Below are 22,350 nucleotides of genomic sequence, written 5' to 3'. Positions count from 1 at the left end.
ACATATTGTCATTATAATACGATCATGAAAGGATCTGAAAAGCATAGTGCTAGTGTATGTATCAGATAAGTTCAGATCAAAGATATTCAATGAGACATGTACTGGAAATGCTGTACTTTGATGTACTGAGACTCGCCCCACTGCGTACTAAATCCACCCACAGGCAAACAGTTTTTGACCTCTCAGTCCTAAACTGTCCTTGTCAAGCTAATGATTAACCAATGATTGAAATGTTATTTGTCTTACTGCCTTGGGTGAAAGGACCCCAATAAGGTACAGTAATCTTGGTGACTGTGAGTTAGTCGGCTATGCACTTTTAGTGAGAGTTCTCGCCATGGATCTGTACAAAGCAACTTTCCTTGTGGCAACGGTCATCTGTACAGGTAAGATATACTGTACTGGGAAAAAGCAATGGCATCTGAATAATTTGAGCTTTTTTCAGAAAACACATTTGATTAATCCTGAGGGTGATTTACTAGGTTACACATGGCAGAGGCTTAGAGTGTGTCCATTGTATAGGAACCATTTATCACAATTATTCAAATGTGTAAGTGAAACTGAATCCGGAACAGCAGTGGTAGGCCTACTTGACAGAAGTTATGAGGGGTTTTATATAAGCATTGGTCTTATTTCCAAGGTAATGCAGTAGCAAATTATATTTTGATTAATATTTACTCTACTCTCTGTCTCTATCATCCATTTTACCAGTGAGGTAAATTGTGTAACACCACTACTATTCTTTTAATTTCTGTCTTCTTTAAATCAACATCAGTAGCCTAATATGTAATAGTATATTTCTATACCTGACATTTTAAAACAATTCTTTCAGGTACATTTTGTTTTAATTAATATTAATCTGCTATTGAAATAGGCCCTTGGTTACATTTTTGATCATTAAATGATCAAACATAGCAAAAAAAACTTTAGATTACTTAATCATCACCCCTCTACCCCTCATTTGCTATTTTTCATATTACACCATGCTTTATTTGCGAGAGAACTGTCAGGGTTACCAACTTATTACGTTTCCTATACTTTTTCCTGACATTTCTTCCTGAATCGCCACTATTGTGTATAATTGTCCTCCAACTTAACACATTAAACCACCTCAGTGTTTTTCAACAATGTCTTGTAGTTTTGTATGTCCACAAATGACTCATCTGTCAATAGCCTGGTCAGTGTTGCAACCATCAAAACAGAGTAATGTCACAGGATAAGTAAACTACAGCACCCTTTATTCTCTCACTGGTACTGTATATGAATAGAGCAGACGCTCAAAACATCACCTTGGTGATAATCCATTAAAGTTATTATGGGAGCATGATCCAGTGTGCAGACTCTATATGTCTCTATTTTAATGTATTATTCTGTCCTGCACCTGGGATTTTATCTTTTGGAAGTGTGTGCTTGTAAATTGTTATATGAATATTCCATCACCATAACACACTCTTATCTGAATCATTTCACAGACAGATCATCCAATCTGCAACTATCACTGATCACTGTCACTCTTTCTTTATTGATAGATATAACAGATAAACAGTTATATGCTTTTTCTTTTCTGTTCTTCCAGTCGCTGGTAATGTGGACGATTATGCCAAGACAGATGGGGCATGGATCCTCTCATTGCATAAGAGGGAATATTCGGTGAACACTGTAGCAGAGTGTGCTGTCAAGTGTAATGTTGAAACAGCCTTCACGTGCAAGTACGATTTCATTGTAAAGTTGCATGTAAAGTTCACATTTTATGCTTGGCACAGCCAAACAGGCTGTCAGACAACGGTTCATGAAAGGTTCAAACTGACAGCAGCTGCTGTCTCCATAACGATTACTGTTGTGTTTTTCAGGTCATTCATGTACATAGAGAAAGACCAGGAATGTTGGACAGCAGAAGCTAACTCCAAAGTAGAGCCTGTTCTACGCAGGAGCAGCACAGCTCTGTATGAAAAAAAAGGTAGGTTCCTCTTCTCTCTGGGTATTCATAGGTTTTAATTCATTTTTTAATTAATTTATTTGTTTTTTTGTTCGCTTGTTCATTCGTTTGTTCATTCATTCATTTATTTTATCTTTTTTTTTTGGGGGGGGGGGGAGTAAAAAGACTGTGAGAAGGGCTACTTTGTTGTCACATGGCTGTGTTGCTAGACAAAAACACAGACTAAAAGAAATTATTTTTGACTACAAGAAAGGAATTACAATTCCAGACACTACCCTAAACAGTTCAAAGTACCCTACCACTGGCACTGAGGCTGTTATTTGATAGATTTGTTGAACTTATCTTTTATCTATCTGTCTAGGATTCCTGTTGGAGTGTGTGAATGGAATAGGAACAGATTATAGAGGCACAAAGTCTAGAACGAAATCGGGAAAGACTTGCCAGAGATGGGCTGGGAAATACCCACACAGGCCTAAGTAGGTTTTCCTCTCATTTCAACTTGTCTCTTTTATTTTGCATCACATTTAATCGCAGCTGGGGCTCGAACGGGGAACCTTCCGATTCCCAAGTAGTTGTATTAATAGTTTATGTACAAACATGACAAGCGCCCGCTCTACCTATTTAGCCATATCATATCATATCATATATTATATCAACATGACACATTATATCACATGACACGTCACATCATTTCTAATCCTTCTACATCATACAGTATAGTCATACCAAGTAATATCTAATCTAAACTCATATGGAATCATCTCATACCGCATAATATCTCACCTTGTGTTCTGTGTGATGTGCGTGCTGCCTGCAGCATCACCCCTCAGACTCATCCCAGGGCAGACCTGGACTCCAACTTCTGTAGGAACCCAGACTCGGACAGCAAGGGTCCCTGGTGCTACACTACGGACCCCAGCACACGTTGGGAGCCCTGCAACGTAGAAAACTGCAGCCGTAAGATGGATAAGTGACTGAGAATGGATGGATGGATGGGTGCATAAAGGGATGAATGGATCGATGGATGAATGAGATGGATGAAAGGGTGGGTGGGTGGGTGGGTGGATGGATGGATGGATGGCTGACAAACTCTGTGTTGTTTGCTGTTGGACAGAGGAGTGCATGCACTGCAGTGGAGAGGACTACAGAGGGAAGATCGCCACCACAGAGAATGGCTTTACCTGCCAGCGCTGGGACGCGCAGAAACCACACAACCATGGCTACATCCCCAGCGCGTAATAAATACACCATGCACACACAATTTATCTATGTCAGTGGTTCTCAAATTTGTTTTATTTCAACGACCCCCATAAGTCTGGTCTGTAATGTAGCGTTACAGACCAGTAAGGGTCCATTTGGAACTCCCTCAAGGAACCCAGAGGGTCCCTAGACCCCCTTTGAGGGGAAATATTACACTTTGAGCGTCATGCAATACCGCTTATCACCTCTTGTTATTATGGGATAATCACATTTTCTCAAGCTTAATACAGCATAGAACGAAAGGTAATTTTTTTCCCATCTCTCCCGCCCCCCCAACCCCCCGCTCCCCCAGTCTTCCAGAGAAGTACCTGGAGGAGAACTACTGCAGGAATCCGGATGGTGACCCCAGACCCTGGTGCTTCACAACTAGCGAGGCCAAACGATGGGACTTTTGCAGCATACCCCGCTGCAGTGAGTCCCCCACCTCCCATTCTGTTGTTGACACACACAATTGAAAGTGTGACCGGACCTTTGAGAAATCTGGATCTTGATCTGTGATAATAGAAAATTACACTAATACTAATCGTTGTCACATAGACATAGAGTAGGTACACAGGATTTGTGGCCCTCTCAGCACTGCTGAGAGGGCCACAATTCCATTGGGAATTAAATGGAGGCAAAATTAGGTTAGGGTGTATTTGTGATTTTACATTTTTTTGCAATCCCAACAGAACATCTTGCAAAACACACTCTGAGGTCCTTTATATACACTGATTAAATATACTTCTTTAAGGCAGCCATATTGACAATAAATAGTAGGTTAACAGTAGGTTCTGTTACCAATGATACTAGTTAAGATTCCATTCCATTTAGAATAGCAGAGCTCAAACTCAGTTTGCCATGAGAGCAATGGAAGCTTGCTTAGTATTAACACCTGTTTATTTCATTTTAAAATGGCTATTGCGAAAAAGATCTACTGAGCAGGTCAACAGACAAGGCGAAATACACTGATCCTCGTCTTTCCCCTCTCATCCATCACCTTGTCCTTCCTGTCCTCAGCAGCGTCAGAGCCACCGACCATCGTCCCAGAGCTGACCTGCGCCACTGGCGAGGGAGGAAACTACAGGGGGACGGTTGCCAGGACAATCTCTGGCAAAACCTGCCAGAGCTGGTCGGTCCAGACACCTCACAAACACAACCGCTCGCCCGACAACTACCCATGCAAGTAAGAACACCCAGATAAATACGGTATCTATCTACACTAGTATCTATCCATCTATCTATCCTTCTGTCTGTCTGTCTGTTTTGTCTACTACCTACTTACTGTACCTACCTATTTTTGTCAGAGGCCTGGACAACAACTACTGCCGTAACCCAGACAGTGAGAGGATGCCATGGTGCTACACCACTGATTCAGAGACACGCTGGGAATACTGCCAGGTCCCTAGCTGTGATGGTGCCCCCGGACCAGGTAGCTTTAACTACTTAAGTTCATGACAATGATTTTAGTTTTTACTTTTAAGGAATTTCTGCTGAAGACGAATAAGAAACCCTCATCTCTCTGTGACTTCTCAATGTACTGTTTGCAGAGAAACTGACCAGAGTTTAGCTAGATGTCGATGTTCCCATGCTTCAATACTGCTACTGCTTAATGTTATTGGGCATCAGTAGCATTATCCCTGCCTCGAGGACAGAACAGTAATGGCCAATCCACTCCTCAAGACCACATACTGGTTGCATTGAAAGAACGTTTCCTGACTGGTTTCACGTACAGTACCAAACACTATTTTAGTCATCAACCACTTACTGTAAGCTTACTGTAAGCCCTAATAGAAATAGCAGATCTAAAAGCTTACATGATGTTGCAAATGTTTTGACATTTTTAATTTCTGAAAATGTTCACCTACAGTATAATGACTTTCCCAAAATAGGGAATAGGTTGAAAGTGCTTTACTAACATTATGATATATAGAGCACCGAAGTCTGACGTCACTGCCACTAGAGCGCGCTGTTTCAAGGGTTCGTGGCTTTATTTGATGTGTTGAAATCCCCATTTGGTAATCTTAGATCACGTCATATAAGAACTGTGTTCCAAACATAAACACACCACCCTGGCGTTTTTGTCAGGGGGGTGGCTCTGCATCGTTATGATATTCATTCATATTTGATACAGCCTGTTTCTGGCGAAAATGGAATTAATTCTGCCTTAAAAGTCTTAAGAACTACTACTTCCGGGTCTGAAATCACTGTCCCTGCAGCAGCCGCGATCATGGGAAATGTAGTCTTTGGGTCGTTTGACTCGTTTCTAGTGTTTATATTGTGTTACTCTTTGGGTAAATGTGTACATTTACACCTTCAGTCGATGCTTCATATCCATATGAGTAAAATCCCCAGGGTGGTGTGTTTATTTTTGGAACACAGTTCTTATATGAAGCGGTCTAAGATTCCCCAATGAGGATGTCAACACAAAAAGTAAAGCCACGAACCTGCGGAAAAGCGCCCTCTACTGGCAGTGACGTCAGGACTTCGGGTGCTCTATAGAAGAAGACAATGAACATCTTGCCCTTTTCATTGCAATGGCCTCTGCACATGATTGAATTAGACAAAACTTTGACTCCTAAAATGCTATGTTATAACATTACCATTGGCTTTTCTGACACCAGATGTAGCAGAGTAGCCCTGCCTGTAGAACAGAAGCCTAATATCTCCGGTGGTCAGGAAGTGTTCCTCTTTGGATGACTGGTACTGTAGATGTTTGGTTTTCCATGCAGGAGAGCCAGGTTCAATTCAATTTTGATTAATTGAATACGCAGGACCACAATGGATGTTAATGGTGTTATCCTTTTAGCACCATTGTATATACGTACCTTCTACTATTTGCAAACTGTTAATAAAGTGTTCAATCAATCAATCAATCAAGGTGGCTACGTTAACATCCCTCTGTGTAACCAACCCTACCTACGTCTTCCTCTTCCTCCTGTACTGTATCACTTCCTCTTCCTAAATGGAAATAATTGCCTGTGTTTGTTGCAGATGAGCCAGTTGTCCCTGCTGTAGAGGACGATGACTGTTACGTGGGGGACGGGTCGAGCTACCGCGGCGCGACCACAGTGACCATCAGTGGCAAGAAGTGTCAGGCTTGGAGCTCCATGACCCCTCACAAGCACAAGAAAACCCCACAGGCCTTCCCACTAGGGTGAGAAACAATGCTCTGCGATACAACGGCATTTGTTTGATCAACATTTTAATAGTTTTTTCACCAATTGTTTTGCTTGATGTAATTTAGATAGGACCATCACAGAGAGAGACAGGAAGGTGAGGACAAAGATGCTCTCTAGCCATGCAGACTAACTTACAGCTCAGGTTCCAAGCCGGGCTTCCAAGTGGGGACATTGTGGTTATAACACATATTTCACTCTGGGAATGCCTGTGAGGACATTGTTGTTATAGTACATTTCTCACACAGTGACAAAGGGACCCCACAGAACATTTTAACCCTTAAACCAGGGACGATTGACACCCTCTTTCATGAACGTTGTGCTTCAGTCAAAGCCATTTATACCCACTTAAGTAGCTGTCCAGAATGCCCTCTATTGATCTGCTATTGCAGAAATTGGGACTTATATGTTTTTCTGGTAGATGCTGAATGATTGCAGGAATCTTTTTCAACACTGCACAGATTTCCTTCTGCCTGGGATTCTCATGCCGTGGCAACCTTGGACCATGAGCTATAACTTCACCCAGTTCACCACAAACACATGACATGGTGATTATTGTTTTTAACTGCCGAAATACCAAAGAAAATGGTCACGATCAGCGCTCTTCCTCTCTGCCTGTGTGACAGTGACCTGAGAAGGAACCTGTGCAGGAACCCCGACGGAGACCGAGCTCCCTGGTGTTATACCACTGATCCTGCTGTTCGCTGGGAGTACTGCAACCTGGAGAGGTGCTCCGCCAAACCTTCTGGGGTCTTACCGACCAAACCAGCGGTCCCCGCACTGCCCGCGGCCACTCAGACCCCCCCAGAAAGAGGTGACAAATTGAGTCTTAGATTTGTTCATCCCTAATTCATTCATCCACACATTCACAAATGTATTAATTAATTCACTCACTCACTCACTCACTCACTCACTCACTAACTCACTCATACAATCATTGGCTCATTCATTCAATCGATCATGATTTTTCTTATACATCCATTCATTCACTTATTTTTGTTCTACAGTATATTCATTCACTAAAATCCGACTAGCAGCTTGTTTTGTTTGGGGGCAGTCTTTATGCTCCATTCATACATACATACACACACACACACGCACACGCAAACGCGCGCGCACACACACACACACACACACACACACACACACACACACACACACACACACACACACACACACACACACACACACACACACACACACACACACACACACGCATGCAAGCTCACGTGCACACACACGCAGACATTCAATCACTGAACTCTTTGTTCACCTGATTGTTCAATCAGTAACCTCCGTCTTTTGAATGGAAGTATCTTATCTGAACATTAATTATTACATCCTACTGTAAATTACATCCATCCATCCATCCATCTGTGTCTTTCTGTCAGACTGCAAGGTGGGGAATGGAGCAACTTACCGTGGTTCTACCTCCATGACCCTGCTGGGAGTCACCTGTCAGGCCTGGCCCGCACAGACACCCCACCGACACAACAGTTTCACCCCTGAGACACACCCCACCAAAGGGCTAGAGAGCAATGTAAGAGAGAGAGAGAGAGAGAGAGAGAGAGAGAGAGTGTGTGTGTGTGTGTGTGTGTGTGTGTGTGTGTGTGTGTGCGTGTGCGCGTGCGCATGCACGCTTGCATGCCTGTGTGTGTGACTCAACTGGAGTAAACTTTTCATCACAACTTCAGTGGCGTTTCAGAGACACAGAGGACTGCTCAGTTTCATGGCTGCTAATGGAATATTAGCCCTATAACAAATATATACCGCACATAATGTTGAAAAGTGTTAAGCTTGATTTATACTTTGTTCTACGCCATGCATAAATTAAGTGCGGCTTTAATCATTCTTTAATCGTTGTCTTACTGTCAGAGTTGCAGAAACCCCGACAATGATGTGAACGGTCCGTGGTGTTACACCACTGATGTGAACAAGAAATGGGATTACTGCCAGATCCCTGACTGTGGTATGTTTATCCAGAGATTATCATCAACCTTTTAATATTAATAACACACAGTTTTGTATGCATTTGGCCTTGACACCCTCAATATGTCTGGGTCCCATTCTACACTGTAAGATCCTCAGTGTTAACCACTCTATATACTTTGTTAACCAAGTGTTATATATACTTGGCCCCTCCTTTTTTTCCTCCTCATCAAATCTCTTTGCCGAACGCGATACAGATATTTTATGCATTGTCCTGTAAAATAAATGGAGTTCTACTTCTATTGCATGCAAGCAGCACGTTACTACTTTACGGTATAATGATGCAGCTGCACAAACGTGACGTAGAGCTAGGCCAGTCCATGAAGCCGATGTGTTGGATTTGTCAACTACAGCTTGTAGCAGTTTGTCTCGCAAAACTCGCAAATCATTGGGCCGATCAGCACCAAATTGCTTTTGCACATTGCCAGTAGGTCACAGACAGGTCATAGACCACTATTTTTCCCCACAAATGTTTTTTTGAAATATCTAACTATAATTGCATGTAATTATTTCCACAAATGTGTTCAAATAAGCAAATTATCTCATTAAATATGCACAATACCAACCTTTCCTCAGCAGAAATGGATTCTACTGGTAAAATTACCTTAGGGTCAACTGTTTATAAGACCATTGGTTCCAAAAAGTATTGTCTGACTAGAAGTCATATCAATGACACACATCACAGTTTTATGGAGGTAGATTTGTTTAGAGAGTGATAACTGTCATTAAGCTACTAGATTGGCAGATGTATCATACCAAACTATTAACTAGAGACATGAAGGAAGACAGAAATATAAAGGATTTACGGTCACCTTGGGTGGTACCAAAATCTGGCTTGGCCTCTGGACTAAAGGCACTTCTGCACACCTCTGTGTCAACTGCGACATGCCAAGTTTGAAGTCTGTCGGCCAGTGCCTGAGTTATGCCCAGGACACACACACACACACACACACACACACACACACACACACACACACACACACACACACACACACACACACACACACACACACACACACACACACACACACACACACACACACACACACACACACACACACACACACACACACACACACACACACACACACACACACACTAACAATAGATAGATATGTAATTTTGCAGTGTGTTGGCATGGTCTTCAAATGTTTTATATCAATTTGAACTAAAGCCTGGGAAATACCCTGAACTGAAAGGACTATTGATTGCAACTGCAACAGTCATTGATATCATATTGAATTATAACTTTTATGTTCAGATTAAAGTATTAAGTCAGATTTAGGCAGGCACGCATTACCTGAAGAACTAATGGATCATTAGGGTCTGCACAGCGTCAACCAGACTTGACTTCCAATGTGTTTTGGGGGGAAATTATATCAAAACAAATGCAAACATAGTGTTGTATTTCACTGGCGAAACTGTTGTTTCTTGTCTTCCACTGCAGCGGGAATGAAGTGTGGCGTGTCACCTGTCTCTCCACGGCGTTGTTTTGGTCGTATTGTGGGAGGCTGTGTATCAAAACCTCACTCATGGCCATGGCAGATCAGCCTCAGAACCAAGTGAGTGGGATTACCTGGGATTAAATATAATATGAAAAGATATGCTACTGTACATTACACTACACATACATTGTAACGCCCAAGTCCTATACTTGGGTGTACTATTAAGTGTAGTGTCAAGAGTCCTATACTTTTGGCACTATACTGGTTGCAGAGGGAGTTCTGACATATAAACTGATGTCCACAAGTGTCCGTTGAAGTTCATAACAAATTATATTTATTCTTAGTAGCTTCGTGCCAATCACTTTAGCATACAATAAACAAATATGAGTAATACAACTGAAAACGTACACAGACCTCCAGCTCTCATGAGACAGAGTCGAAAACTGTTTGCCTCTGCCACTGGCAACACCTGCTGCTGATTACAGCCCTGTTAAATACTGTACCTAGGCAACTTGGCCTTGACCAAGCCCTGCAGTGACATCATCAATTAAGCAATTAAGCAATCATATACATGGCTCAAATGGCTCTTACATACATTATCACCCAGACATTTGTTTACGTTTTCATTATCCAACACCTGGACAAAGACGAATTCCCGGGTGATAATTTGTTTATCACATGCTCAGTCTTATAATAGATTCCAGCATCTCCTCTGCTATGAATTCTACCGCATGACCAGGAACTACAGGTGGCTGATTTTCAGCCAGATACAATATGTTACTTCTTCGTTGCTCAGCGCATGGTGGCACTTTATTTTTCAATGATTCATCAGGTAGCCGTATCAAACCCAACCTGGGCCTGATAATATATAGTTATCAGCCTTATGGCTGATAACTCTCTGCACTTTTATCACTCGCTTCACCCAGAGCAAATAAAAGGTGGATATTTAATAAATATAGATTAACAACTGGGCATTCCTCTCTGCTCAAGGTTTTCCAACATCAGGTATAGGGCTTCATCAGACCTCACCAACAGCTTAGGCTGATACTGTATGCAGTTGGATATCCCAAGAAACGATTAATACTGCATTATATTTGTTTCCCATAGCCTTATTTATTCAAAAAGATGAGAACATTATTAATTAATCAACACTTCAATTTCATGAATAGATTAACATTACAGTCAACGAGGAATTGCCCTGCCAAACAAAATGGTATTACCACTGGGATTTTCCCACAGTGTGGGGAGACAGTTGGCTCAGAACATGGATGGTCTCATGCTGGCATCCCACGCGTGTTCTTGGTATGCAGCCATTCTGTGAACCGTCGAAGGTCGTTGTTTTCTGCTCAGTGTTTTGGTTCCTTTGTGCCCGCATAAACTGCAGTGTCTTCTCAACCATGAATTCTACCAAACCATATAGCATCCGAGTTTCATGTTTCATCCATGTTTGACATAGTAAGTTCTTTTAGTGAAGTTGCTGGCGGTGCCACTTAAGTGCATGGTGGAACTTTAGCTGTGTTGTTTGGTCAGCTGTCCTATAGATCCCGATATAACTTTAGCTTGCGCTGATTGTTCAGCAAACGTATCACCCTAAACATACTGGTCTAAAACAAATTATTTGTTTATTGTAGATAAGGATTTACCAGATAAGCGTTGTGTTTTTTTGTTTTGAAAGTGGTGATTATACAAAAGTGGACACTGGTACTGTTAATGTAGCCTACATCATGACCTGTGCTAACTTTGCACTCCTCAATAACTGCTACCATCAGCTATGTTACCATACATCTTCAGATATATTTAACTGGTCATTGCAAATACAAAGTTCCTAAGTGTTTTAAGGAATTGACCATCACAGTACCTACCCATATAATGTATAAATGCTCCCCTTTAATGATTACTGGGCCTGGCCCATTACACTTACCTCAAGATTGGTCTTACATCATTTGAAAGTCCCACCAGGTCACTATCAGTTTGTGTATGAAAGCGACATGTAATATGGCTCTTGTTTAAAGTTGTTGAGACATCTGGACATTAGTACAGTAACTGCTATGCTCGAGTCCTCTTTTAACTCAGCCTTTAACAATGTCTCACCACCTCTGCTTTTTTTAACAGGTTGAGGAGGAGCTTGAGGTTGAGGTTTGCACTTGCACTTAGCGGTTTTAATTTTGTTAGCACTTACACTTTCATTTATCATAATCTTTGTTGATTGTTATACTGTCCAAACCAGGTCTCTCTTGAGAATGAGACCTCAGGTCTCAATTAGATTACATGTATAAATAAAGCTTAAATACTTTTTGAGGCTAAATTCCTGAATATCGCCAAGTTGTTAAAGTTCTTCACATGGCCTTTGGAATATGTAGCACTGCGGTCCATGTGTGTGCTTTCTCCTTTTCTATTATTACTATTCTCTCATGATTGCGTTCCCTGGTTTGGTGATTGTCATGTTCCATGCTCACCACAGTGGCAGGTTAGATAAGCAATGATGTTGAATGTTATTATAGAAGGCAGGTCAGCCAGCTTGTTGAATGGTGTAAAAGGAACAATACACGTTGTACCGGTATGTTCTCTTTTTCTCATGGTTTTGGAATGCAACACATGAAGAAATGTCTGATATGGATTGTGTTAAAAAAGCCAGAAAAATCATTGGTTTAGAGCAGTGGTTCGCAACCTTATCTGGATCAGGGCAAACTTGAAAATCTAAAAGGTATTCGTGGTCCACCCATCTGACCACTTAACACGGCAGCCGAAATGCATGTGTTTTCACAGCATGTTTATTTTAATGATCAATCAATCGATTGTGTTCCGGCTTGGATCAATGCAACTAACATAGTATAGCCTACTTTATTCTATCCTATTTCAGTATGACTAGGAACACTAATTTTTCAAGGTTTGAAAGAAAAGATACCATGACATGTTTTTACATTAATTTGTTTATGTGTGTCATGCCATGGTAGGCTATCAATAAAGCCTTTGTGTTTTGCCAATTATTTCGGGCCCACTTGAAATATCCTCACGGCCCACAGGTGGGCCCAGGCCCACAGGTTGTGAATCGCTGGTTTAGAGTTCCCTTCTATTGACTCATTGTACTGTGAGGGAATCATCAGGAACATTACAGTACATTACTGTTTTACCCAGTAGCAGGCCTTACTGCTCCATCCAGCCATGCACCAGTAGGTCTAGTGGTAGCTTATTTCCTTCAGCCGTGAGCAATGAATGCCACTTCTGTTGTATTACATCTTGTCTGTTCTTGATAAATGTATCAGAGCCATCCAGATTGATAAAATAAAGAAAATATGCAGTATAATAAATAACAAAAATAATGATAATATAAAGCAATCAACAACCAGACAACCTTTTGTCACTCCCCTCCCTCAGGGCGAAAGGTTGGGTATGTGATAAAATATTATACAATCCATCAAAATATAATATCACCAAGACACTATACTACATGACAAACTATGAAATTGTACAATATAATTTGTTTTCTTCATTGCCATCATGTATCATGGAGCGCAATGTTATAGCCTTCATCTCTGCCCTTCTGTCTGTCTGTCCGTCCATCCATCCATCCATCCCTCTGTCTGTCTGTCTGTCTCCATCTTTCTCTCTCAGGAATTCAGGAATACATTTCTGTGGAGGAACGCTGATTGCTCCCCAGTGGGTCGTGACTGCTGCACACTGCCTGGAGAAGTACCTCTAACACACCCCACATACACTCACTCCCTTATGGAAATACCTCCTGAGATACAGACTAGGGCTGCAACTATTGATTATTTTCTTAGCAATGTTTCCATCGATTACTTTTTCGATTAATCAAATCGTCAAGAAGCATAATTATTTTATATATTATTTTCATGTTTTACTTATCAACAATAAAACAAATTAAATCAACTATATATTGATTAGTCTGATTAAACGTAAGGTAAACAATCTTTTTTTTTGTTAAAATAAGTGTTAAATAGCTCTATATTCTGATTCTGCTCTCTGATCTCATTGCTATAGAGTGTTTGTTCAGTATCAAGGGTTTCCATGTCTCTCCAGCTATTTATTAAACAGAAAATGCATTTTCGGGTCAGGATACCAATTTTATCCAATCAGGATAGAGAACTAAGTGCGTGTGTGTGCGTGTGCGTGTGCGTGTGCGTGTGCGTGTGCGTGTGCGTGTGCGCGTGTGTGTGTGTGTGTGTGTGTGTGTGTGTGTGTGTGTCTAGAAGTAAGTCGCCATCATTTTACAAGGTGGTGATGGGCATCCACACAGAAAGAGCCAACGAGGCGTCTAAACAGGAGAGGACACTGGATCAACTGTTTCTTGGGCCCAACGGAGCCGACATCGCCCTTCTCAAACTCAGCAGGTGAGTACTGCAGTGGAAGTATACTGTATGTTGCTCTAACCAAAATCAGCCGGATATCGCTGGAGCTTATCAGAAGCAAAATAAAGCTTTATAATTTAGATTTTTGCCTGTCTTGGGGTTTTGGTTTTTGGTTATTAATGAATAATACATCATGAATGATTCCCTAAATTGAAAGGGTAACAGCTAGCTTACTTGGAAGAAAATAAGAAGTCCAATTGTGGCAGTGGGTCAGCATACAATGAAACCGATCTGAATGAATGTTTGGAATGTATAAAATGATGTAGGCTCCATTAGAAAACGCAGAGTCTCCCTTTTTCCTCCTGGGCACATATAGCTCAAAATGGGATTTAACACCTCATTTTGGTAGAGCAGGGATTATATTTTAGCCTCTGTCTGTCTGTCTGTCTGTCTGTCCGCCTAACTGTGAGCATCTAATCCTGTGTACCGCTGGCCCGATCGGTCCAAACTTTGCACACACACTGGCAGTATGACAAGGAAGTACCTCCACCCCTGGTGCTATAACAGGTCGCTTCACATTTTGTCACTATACTTCTTGAACCATAGGTCGTACAATGAAAATCTTTTTTTTTGTGTGTGTGTGTGTGTGTGTGTGTGTGTGCGTGCGTGCGCGCGTTTCCAGCCCAGCTGTATTAAACGACAAGGTGCTGCCTGTTTGTCTCCCAGACAAAGATTATGTGGTCCCCAGTGGAACAGAGTGCTATGTTACTGGCTGGGGAGAAACTCAAGGTACAGTACAACAAGCACGCGCATCATGTGTGCGTGTAGTTGTCTTCTCTACTTCGTCATCAAACCAAATCCTTTTTAGAACACTTTATGAATCTGAGGTGCAGCATGACAACTGTATTGTTGATGATGATGCTGCTGCTGCTGATGATGATGATGACGATGACGATGATGGGTAGGAATCATCTCTCTAGTCATGTCTAGAGAGAAGATTGTGCACAAGGATAAAGATGATAAAAGTGACTGAAAAGTGCATATCCAAAATAAATGTAGCAATTTTTGTAAGAAAGACCTCATACAGTATGGAGGCAACTTGGTTGAGCAGGGAAAGTGAGACTACAATTGCACTAATATTTATTGTAAACGTACATTTTTGAGTGTACGGTATTTTCCTTCTGCTGTCTAAAGATAAGATGTCAGCTAATTTAAACTTAGATGAATTGCATCTCTATGTTATTGGTCACAAATTAGGGTGCATTTCGCCTTTCCGACATGTCGCCTTTCCGACGTTAACGAACCCTATACCTAACCCTAACCCTAACCCTAACCGCACGCGGAAGCCACTAGTCGGAGTGGCGAGATGTCGGAATGGAAGGAGCACCCCCACAAATTAACGTCAGCAGCCTATGCTAGTATAGGTGTTTCTAGCTAGAATATGGGATTTTATCATGGTTGCCCCATCGGGGGCAATTGTAACACAGTGACCGGGGTCAGCCTGTGTCTTCTGTGAGGAAGAAGCCCAACAAACCCACGGTGAGGCCTTTAGGAGGGCCATTCAAGCAAACCGCAAGTGGAGCTAATACCATTAGACGGCCCAATCTAGTGGTATCGGCCCAAGGAACCATCACGCCAGAAGGAAATGTTTGGATCGGGATGGTGCAGAGGATCTGGTACAGCGCTTAGGTCCTGGTGAGACGAAGGAGGAGCCCGGCCAGGAGGCCAACCACAGAGCCTAGTCCCTCCACGTGCCAGAGCCTCCCCCGAGTTCCGGCAGAGTAGTTCTGGAGAAGCGGACTGATTAGCCCTGTCTTTCCCTATAGGACTGACCGTGGGTAGCTACCTGGGACGTAAGTTGGGGCTTGATCAACCCCGGCTGGGTCACCTGGGCAAGGGTGTATGTTGCGAGACCCGAAACACCCTATGACCCCAGGCTACAACACTGATGATACGTCCCAGGTGCATCCATGTGATGTATTCTTTATAGTTTCAATGCAAGCAGATTTTTTTGTCTGGGATTACATACTTTTATGTTAGTAAATGTCACTACATTTCAAAGTGAAAATACATTTAAATAAAAAATAGACATACATTTGAAAAAACAAAATTGAAAAATAAAATAATACGAATACAAAATAATTGTAATTATGTATATAAAACGTATGTGTAAGTAAAAATGTTAAATTATGCATTAGGTCTCCCCTACTGCATTTTATGCGTTCTGTAAATCACTTTAAATAGCCTTAGTTTTTATGTATTAATGAAAAATATTTTTTTTAATTTTGCTTTGCCTTATCCTACAGGCACAGGTGGAGAGGGGGTCCTGAAGGAAACCGGATTCCCTGTGATCGAGAACAAGATCTGTAACCGTCCATCTTACTTGAACAACAGAGTGAGACCTCATGAGATGTGCGCAGGCAACATCGAGGGAGGAACAGATAGTTGTCAGGTATGCAAAACATCTGTGCGTGCATGTGTGTCACACACTTGGGTCAAAACAAGTTACACTTCATTCCCAGGCAGTAACTGTCCTTGATTTTCAAATATTTGCAAGAGCACCTTGGTGGTTCAGCCATTAAGAACACTGGCCCTGTTACCCTGTTTGTTGCTTATCATCCCCTCATGCTCTGCTCCTGTTTTTCTGTCTTTCTCCATTGTCTTGTCCAAATAGTTCAATAAAAATCACATCTTTTTCCCTTTATAGTTTTTTTTTTACTCATTTGCACAGTATGTTAGAACAAATCCCAATCCCGGACAACATACTGCCACAATCTGAACCATCCTGACGGTGAACCCACCCATCTGTTTGTGTGTCTAATCTATGCATCACCTAAAATTCCGGAATTAAAAAATGACTTGAGCAAAAGTACAAAAGTATTGGTATCAAAATGTACCAAAAGTAGTCATTATGCATAATTGAGTAAATGTACTTACTTTCCACCACTGTTTTCTACACTTTGAAGCAGCAAACCTCATTGTGTGTGTGTGTGTGTGTGTGTGTGTGTGTGTGTGTGTGTGTGTGTGTGTGTGTGTGTGTGTGTGTGTGTGTGTGTGTGTGTGTGTGTGTGTGTGTGTGTGTGTGTGTGTGTGTGTGTGTGTGTGTGTGTGTGCGCGCGTGCGCATTCTCCCTGCAGGGGGACAGTGGTGGCCCTCTCGTGTGCAACGCTCAGAACAAGTTTGTCATCCAGGGTGTGACCTCCTGGGGTCTGGGCTGTGCCAATGCCATGAAGCCTGGTGTCTACACCCGGGTCTCCAAATTCGTTGACTGGATTCAGAGTACCATGGCGACCAACTAAAAGGGCACACTACAAAATACACATCAATCGATGGCTCTATACTGTGAACAGTAATGATACTGAAGAAGCCAACGCATTGTGAGACTTCCTAAAGACATTTTAACAAATAAATGTTTAGTTGTTTGGCAAGCAGGTCAACAGAGACTAAAGCATGAGTACAAAAAGGATAGAGTATTTCATACAGATTGTGTCATGTTCACAATTTTGGGGGGCTCTGAAATGTCATGTGCTTCCTTAATTGACAAATGAAAATGTATGAAACTCAAATGAGAAGGAGTTGTATCTTAATACAAATGTATCAAAAACCTGCATACTTCTCAGTTATTTTTATTTTTTTGTGTTTGCTATTTTAACACAATGTGTTCAAATGTGTTTGTACAAACGTGCACAAAAATGGAAACTCAGATTGCTGTCGGTTTCTTTCTATCATTCAACAGATGATTGTAATACTTGTCTCTCTCTCTCTCTCTCTCTCTCTCTCTCTCTCTCTCTCTCTCTCTCTCTCTCTCTCTCTCTCTCTCTCTCTCTCTCTCTCTCTCTCTCTCTCTCTCTCTCTCCTCAGTGTGCTAAACAGACCAATACAGCCTCACTGGTCTACTACTGAGCCTTTCAATCTATTAAACGTGTGTAGTAGATTATTTCTGATGACCATATATGGACTATTTTCAACAACATAGTATAGTATGGCTTACTTCTGACATAATGTAGAATGGCATTTTTAAACATATGAAGATATCACAGTAGCCTATGACATTTTTGGTTATTGCAAATATTTGATGGTAGAATATCAGTATGGCTTACAGTTTGTTTTGATGACATCAGTGTGGCTTCTTTCTTTAAATCAAAGGCATACAACCAGTTTATTGTTACTGTTGTTTTATATATAGGCCTAATAGGCTAATGCATTGTTTCTCCACCATGTTTTACTTTTAAATGATTTGTAGTTTTTGAAATATTTAACTTTAAGCACCCAATGCATTGTCAATGCGGCAATGGACATGGGGGGACGTGGGAATGACCCATCGCGTTCATGTAATGTACATGAACGTGATGGGTCAAATGCAATGTACAAAGCTTAGTGTGCTTGTCTACTGTCATTACCATTAGTTGTGGTATAGACCAGGGGTTCTCAAACTTTTTCGTGTCAAGGACCCCCAAATTGATACATATTAGGCCACGGACCCCCATTGGAAAAGTAATGCCAGGGACCTCCATAAGAGCAGATATTTACGGCTCTAGCAGTGATTCTCACCATTTTAATTTCAAGGACCCCCAGTTTGACATGCATTAGGCTACGGACGCCCATTTAATGACATTTCTGGGACCACTCTCTGGGACAATGTTGTAAAATTAATGTTAATTTAACTCTGAGAGTGTACAAATGGAACCAAATGGACCCGTTCCATTTGTACACTCTCAGAGTTACAGACCCATAAGGGTTCATTTGGTTCCTAACTATCCATTTCGCTGGGGACCCCCTGGAACTCCCTCAAGGACCCCCACTTTGAGAACCACTGGTATAGACTCTATAGCCGTAGAACCATTTACAGTTATCGTTCTTGGTGTGGAGGGACAGCCCTCTACTCTTCTTTACATTTCACATCACATTTGTCATTGTGTAAAATGATCTAAAACACAGCATGAGCACTTGTTAGTGTCAGGTGACTTTTGGTCAAAGCGGGGATTGAACTGGCGACCTTGGGATCCATACTTCCCCTTCTTAGAAACGCTAGTTTTAACATTTCAGTGCTTTTTGAAAATATTCGGATGCATAATTGCTTGCAGCAGGATTTTAGATGAAGCTGAGTTAAAATTGCATCCATTCCCTCCCTTTTTCTCAAATTTGTTCTCCTTTTCCCTTCTTTCATTATCCAAAAAAAAAAATGGCCGGCGAAGGGATTATAATGCTTTTTATTGAACAATACGAGAGATACGGGTACTTAATCGCGGTACGGATCGCCTTGTAACATCCTTATATTTGAAACCTGAACGTTTATGTACATGTGAGAGTTGGCTATGTCAAAAAATCGAAAACCAGGAACTCCGTACACGTGGGAAACATTTAGAAGCACGTTAAAAAGAAAGCCTAAAAAGACTGGGTCTCGCTGTATTACTCAGGCTGCACTACAGTGTCTATTCACAGGCGCGAACCCACTACTGAGCGGCACGGGGGCTTTGACCTGCTCCGTTTCCGGCCTGGGCCGGTTCACCCCTCCTTAGGCGACCTGGTGGTCCCGGGCTCCCCCAGGAGCACCATATCGATACCGAACTGAGTGCGGACACCCGATCGACATAGTCCACTGCAGCTCAGAACTCCTGAGCTCAAACGATCCGCCAGCCTCAGCCTCCCAGTAATTTGGATTACAGGCGCACACCACTGCACCCGGCGACAGAGAGAGGGACTTATTGGGCATTTATCTTTGAGAGAAATTACGTCATCGGTTCAAATGATGTTGCTATAGTGACATCTACCGGTGATGGGAATCTTCACTTTTCTTTGCCCACAAAAACAAGTGTTATATGCCAGGCCTGTGCCTTTAAGGGGGTGGGGCCTTCGAGTGAAACGTGATGACGTTGACGAACTGTTGTTGTGCCGGTACGGAAGTGATATGGTGCGAGTGAGTAGCGGGAGAAAGATATTGTAACAGAAAAGATAACAAAGAGAGAAGCATCCGTTGAAAAGTATAACCTGTATGTTCCTGCCTGACCGTCAGTAATAAATGATACCCGTTCTCTACCAAGAAGTTGTATGAACTAATTCTATAAAGGTTACCACGATAAACGAGCCACGTTTCCAGACGCTCCCAACCACGGTTCGTAGCTACAGAGGGAAATAGGTAACACAAGTCTCTTCACTGTTATAAATTGTATGATCTTAATGGGAACGTTTTCTTTTCAAAGGTACTTATTTTTCAGGTTAAAGTAGCCTTCAATTATTTATTTTATTATATTTATTTTCTCAATACTCCTACTTTTGTTATTTTGTTTTTTATTATTGCATTTTTATTGCCAATGTTTTGCCTTTCCATCCGATTTCAATGTATTTTTGCCGGACCCAGGGGATTTGATTAGTACTGTCCTGATTTGAGAGGTCATTGTGTAATGCTATGTTATAAAATTATTTTCTTTTTTATTAACCACTAGGTGCCACCCTCCACCACGACCAGTCGAAATTTACAGAAGGGGGTCACTGGAGCAAAATAGGGGGGAGGGTCATGCCTTTCTAATTTTTGTACAAGGGAGGGTCAGCTAATTTTACTTTGAATCCAAGGGAGGGTCATGCAATTTTGAATTGATAAAATAGTCCGTTTTTATATACATTTTTAGTACAGCAGAACAGTGGTCAATGACCCCTCTCTATTCCAGTAACACCTTGGTCTATTTAGAATCAATGACGGTTGTTAACAAGCCATCAACGCACAGCAAGTGTGAACGACCCAGTCAAATCAATTCAGCGTCTTAACGATGGTGGTTGTACAATTAAGCAACACTTCAACAGGTGTTGAAGTGGTCTAATTGTTAAGACTTAGACAGGGGCCATTTTCGAATTGCACAAGTACAAGCAAGCACATGTGATTGATATGGGCACATTTCCTACTAATGATGACTCAACCAGGTAAACCGGTACAGATTCCCTTGAAATTCTAACTCCCATTTCTGTGGAAGTATTTAAGGGAGATTTTAGTACATCAAGGTAAATACAGGCTTTTATTTGATGTGACGCATCAATGTTGTCAGCGTACATCAAGGTAAATACAGGCTTTTATTTGATGTATGATGACGCATCAGTGTTTTCAGTTACTTGGAAGTTGGATGTCCAAATAAAAGCCTGTATTTACCTTGATGTACTAAAACCTCCCTTAAATACTTGCTGTGTGCGTGTGTAAAACTGTCATCCTTGAGTTGAATTTCCTTTCTTTTGTCACACACATTAAACAGTATCCACCATCGATAAAATATAATACAAATCTTCACTTTCCTACATTACTAAATGCATGGTCAGGGACCACATGCAATACCTTGACGGACCACCAGTTGAAAACCCATGATGTAGGCAACAGTGTAGTCACCGTAGTTAATAATTATGGGATTCAATGGGTTTCCCACATGTAAGTTTAGAACACTGTCCATTCTGCTACCACTACAGACACTACACTGTGCATTTAGCAAGACTGACTACAGTACTGTTCTAATCCACCTGATTCGGATGCTATCAATGCATTGAATGGGAGATTATCACGTTTTATCAGACCATTGAATGGGCGAAGTAGGCGACCTACTTACCTACCCGCGATTTATCAGACCATTCATTGGGTGTTATCAAGACATACTGACCTACCGACGGAGATGACTTAAATAGTTCAGTTTCGGTTTTGGTTTTGGTTGTTTTGGTTTCGGACCATGACGGAGGCGCGCAGTCTCAGGCGAGCTAGAGCCTGCGACGCTCGCCTGAGCCTACTCAGCGCCGTTGGAGTTATGTACCGATAGGCACAGAATCGTAAATATTGTTGTGGGGACTGCTCCGCCTCCAAAGTAGGTCAGTAGCTCCTGATTACGCCCAATGAATGGTCTGACAAATCGCGGGTAGGTCCGTGTATCGCCTACTCCTCACCTACTCGCCCCATTCTGTCTGATAAAACGTGATAATCTCCCATTCAATGCATTGATAGCATTCGAAGCCGGTGTCTAATCAATGTGGAAAGCAAAACATCGGACATATTATCAGTTTTAAATGTCATGTTGTTATATTTGATGGGGAGGGTTAGAGGTGTCAAGATAACACTAATTTCACGATACATACATGATGTTGGTTATAACATTTCGATATGATACATTATTAATGTTCTTTTCTCATGTATCATCAACATTGGCCATCATCTTTAGTTTAAAATAACAATTATAAAGCACTTTAAAAAACAATTACGAAGTGCTTTGTACACACAAATAAATACATTT

General features: G+C 41.6%; 1 protein-coding gene across 2 annotated transcripts; it reads left to right on the top strand.

Annotated features, from left to right (window-relative positions):
• Nucleotides 1–1,850: 1,850 nt before the first annotated feature.
• LOC311063341 (plasminogen-like) lies at nucleotides 1,851–17,599 on the top strand. Of its 2 annotated transcripts, XM_084082728.1 has the most exons (17): nucleotides 1,851–1,954; nucleotides 2,295–2,409; nucleotides 2,751–2,890; nucleotides 3,048–3,168; nucleotides 3,486–3,604; nucleotides 4,193–4,358; nucleotides 4,480–4,604; nucleotides 6,167–6,329; nucleotides 6,978–7,165; nucleotides 7,743–7,891; nucleotides 8,227–8,320; nucleotides 9,788–9,902; nucleotides 13,398–13,475; nucleotides 13,997–14,137; nucleotides 14,778–14,884; nucleotides 16,402–16,547; nucleotides 17,233–17,599. In XM_084082728.1, exons 1-17 carry the CDS (start codon nucleotides 1,855–1,857, stop codon nucleotides 17,392–17,394), a joined length of 2,229 nt encoding a protein of 742 aa, XP_083938854.1. In that variant the 5' UTR covers nucleotides 1,851–1,854; the 3' UTR covers nucleotides 17,395–17,599. The 2 variants fall into 2 exon arrangements, 1 of the variants encoding a protein (XP_083938854.1); XR_014602580.1 differs by lacking the exon at nucleotides 14,778–14,884 and having other exon boundaries at nucleotides 17,233–17,369.
• The last annotated feature ends 4,751 nt before the right edge of the window (nucleotides 17,600–22,350 follow it).

Source organism: Gymnoscopelus microlampas (assembly GCF_963454915.1).
Source record: "Gymnoscopelus microlampas genome assembly, chromosome: 16".
Lineage (NCBI taxonomy): Eukaryota > Metazoa > Chordata > Actinopteri > Myctophiformes > Myctophidae > Gymnoscopelus > Gymnoscopelus microlampas.
Note: the sequence above shows the minus strand (reverse complement) of the source record. Positions and strands in the feature narration are given on the sequence as shown.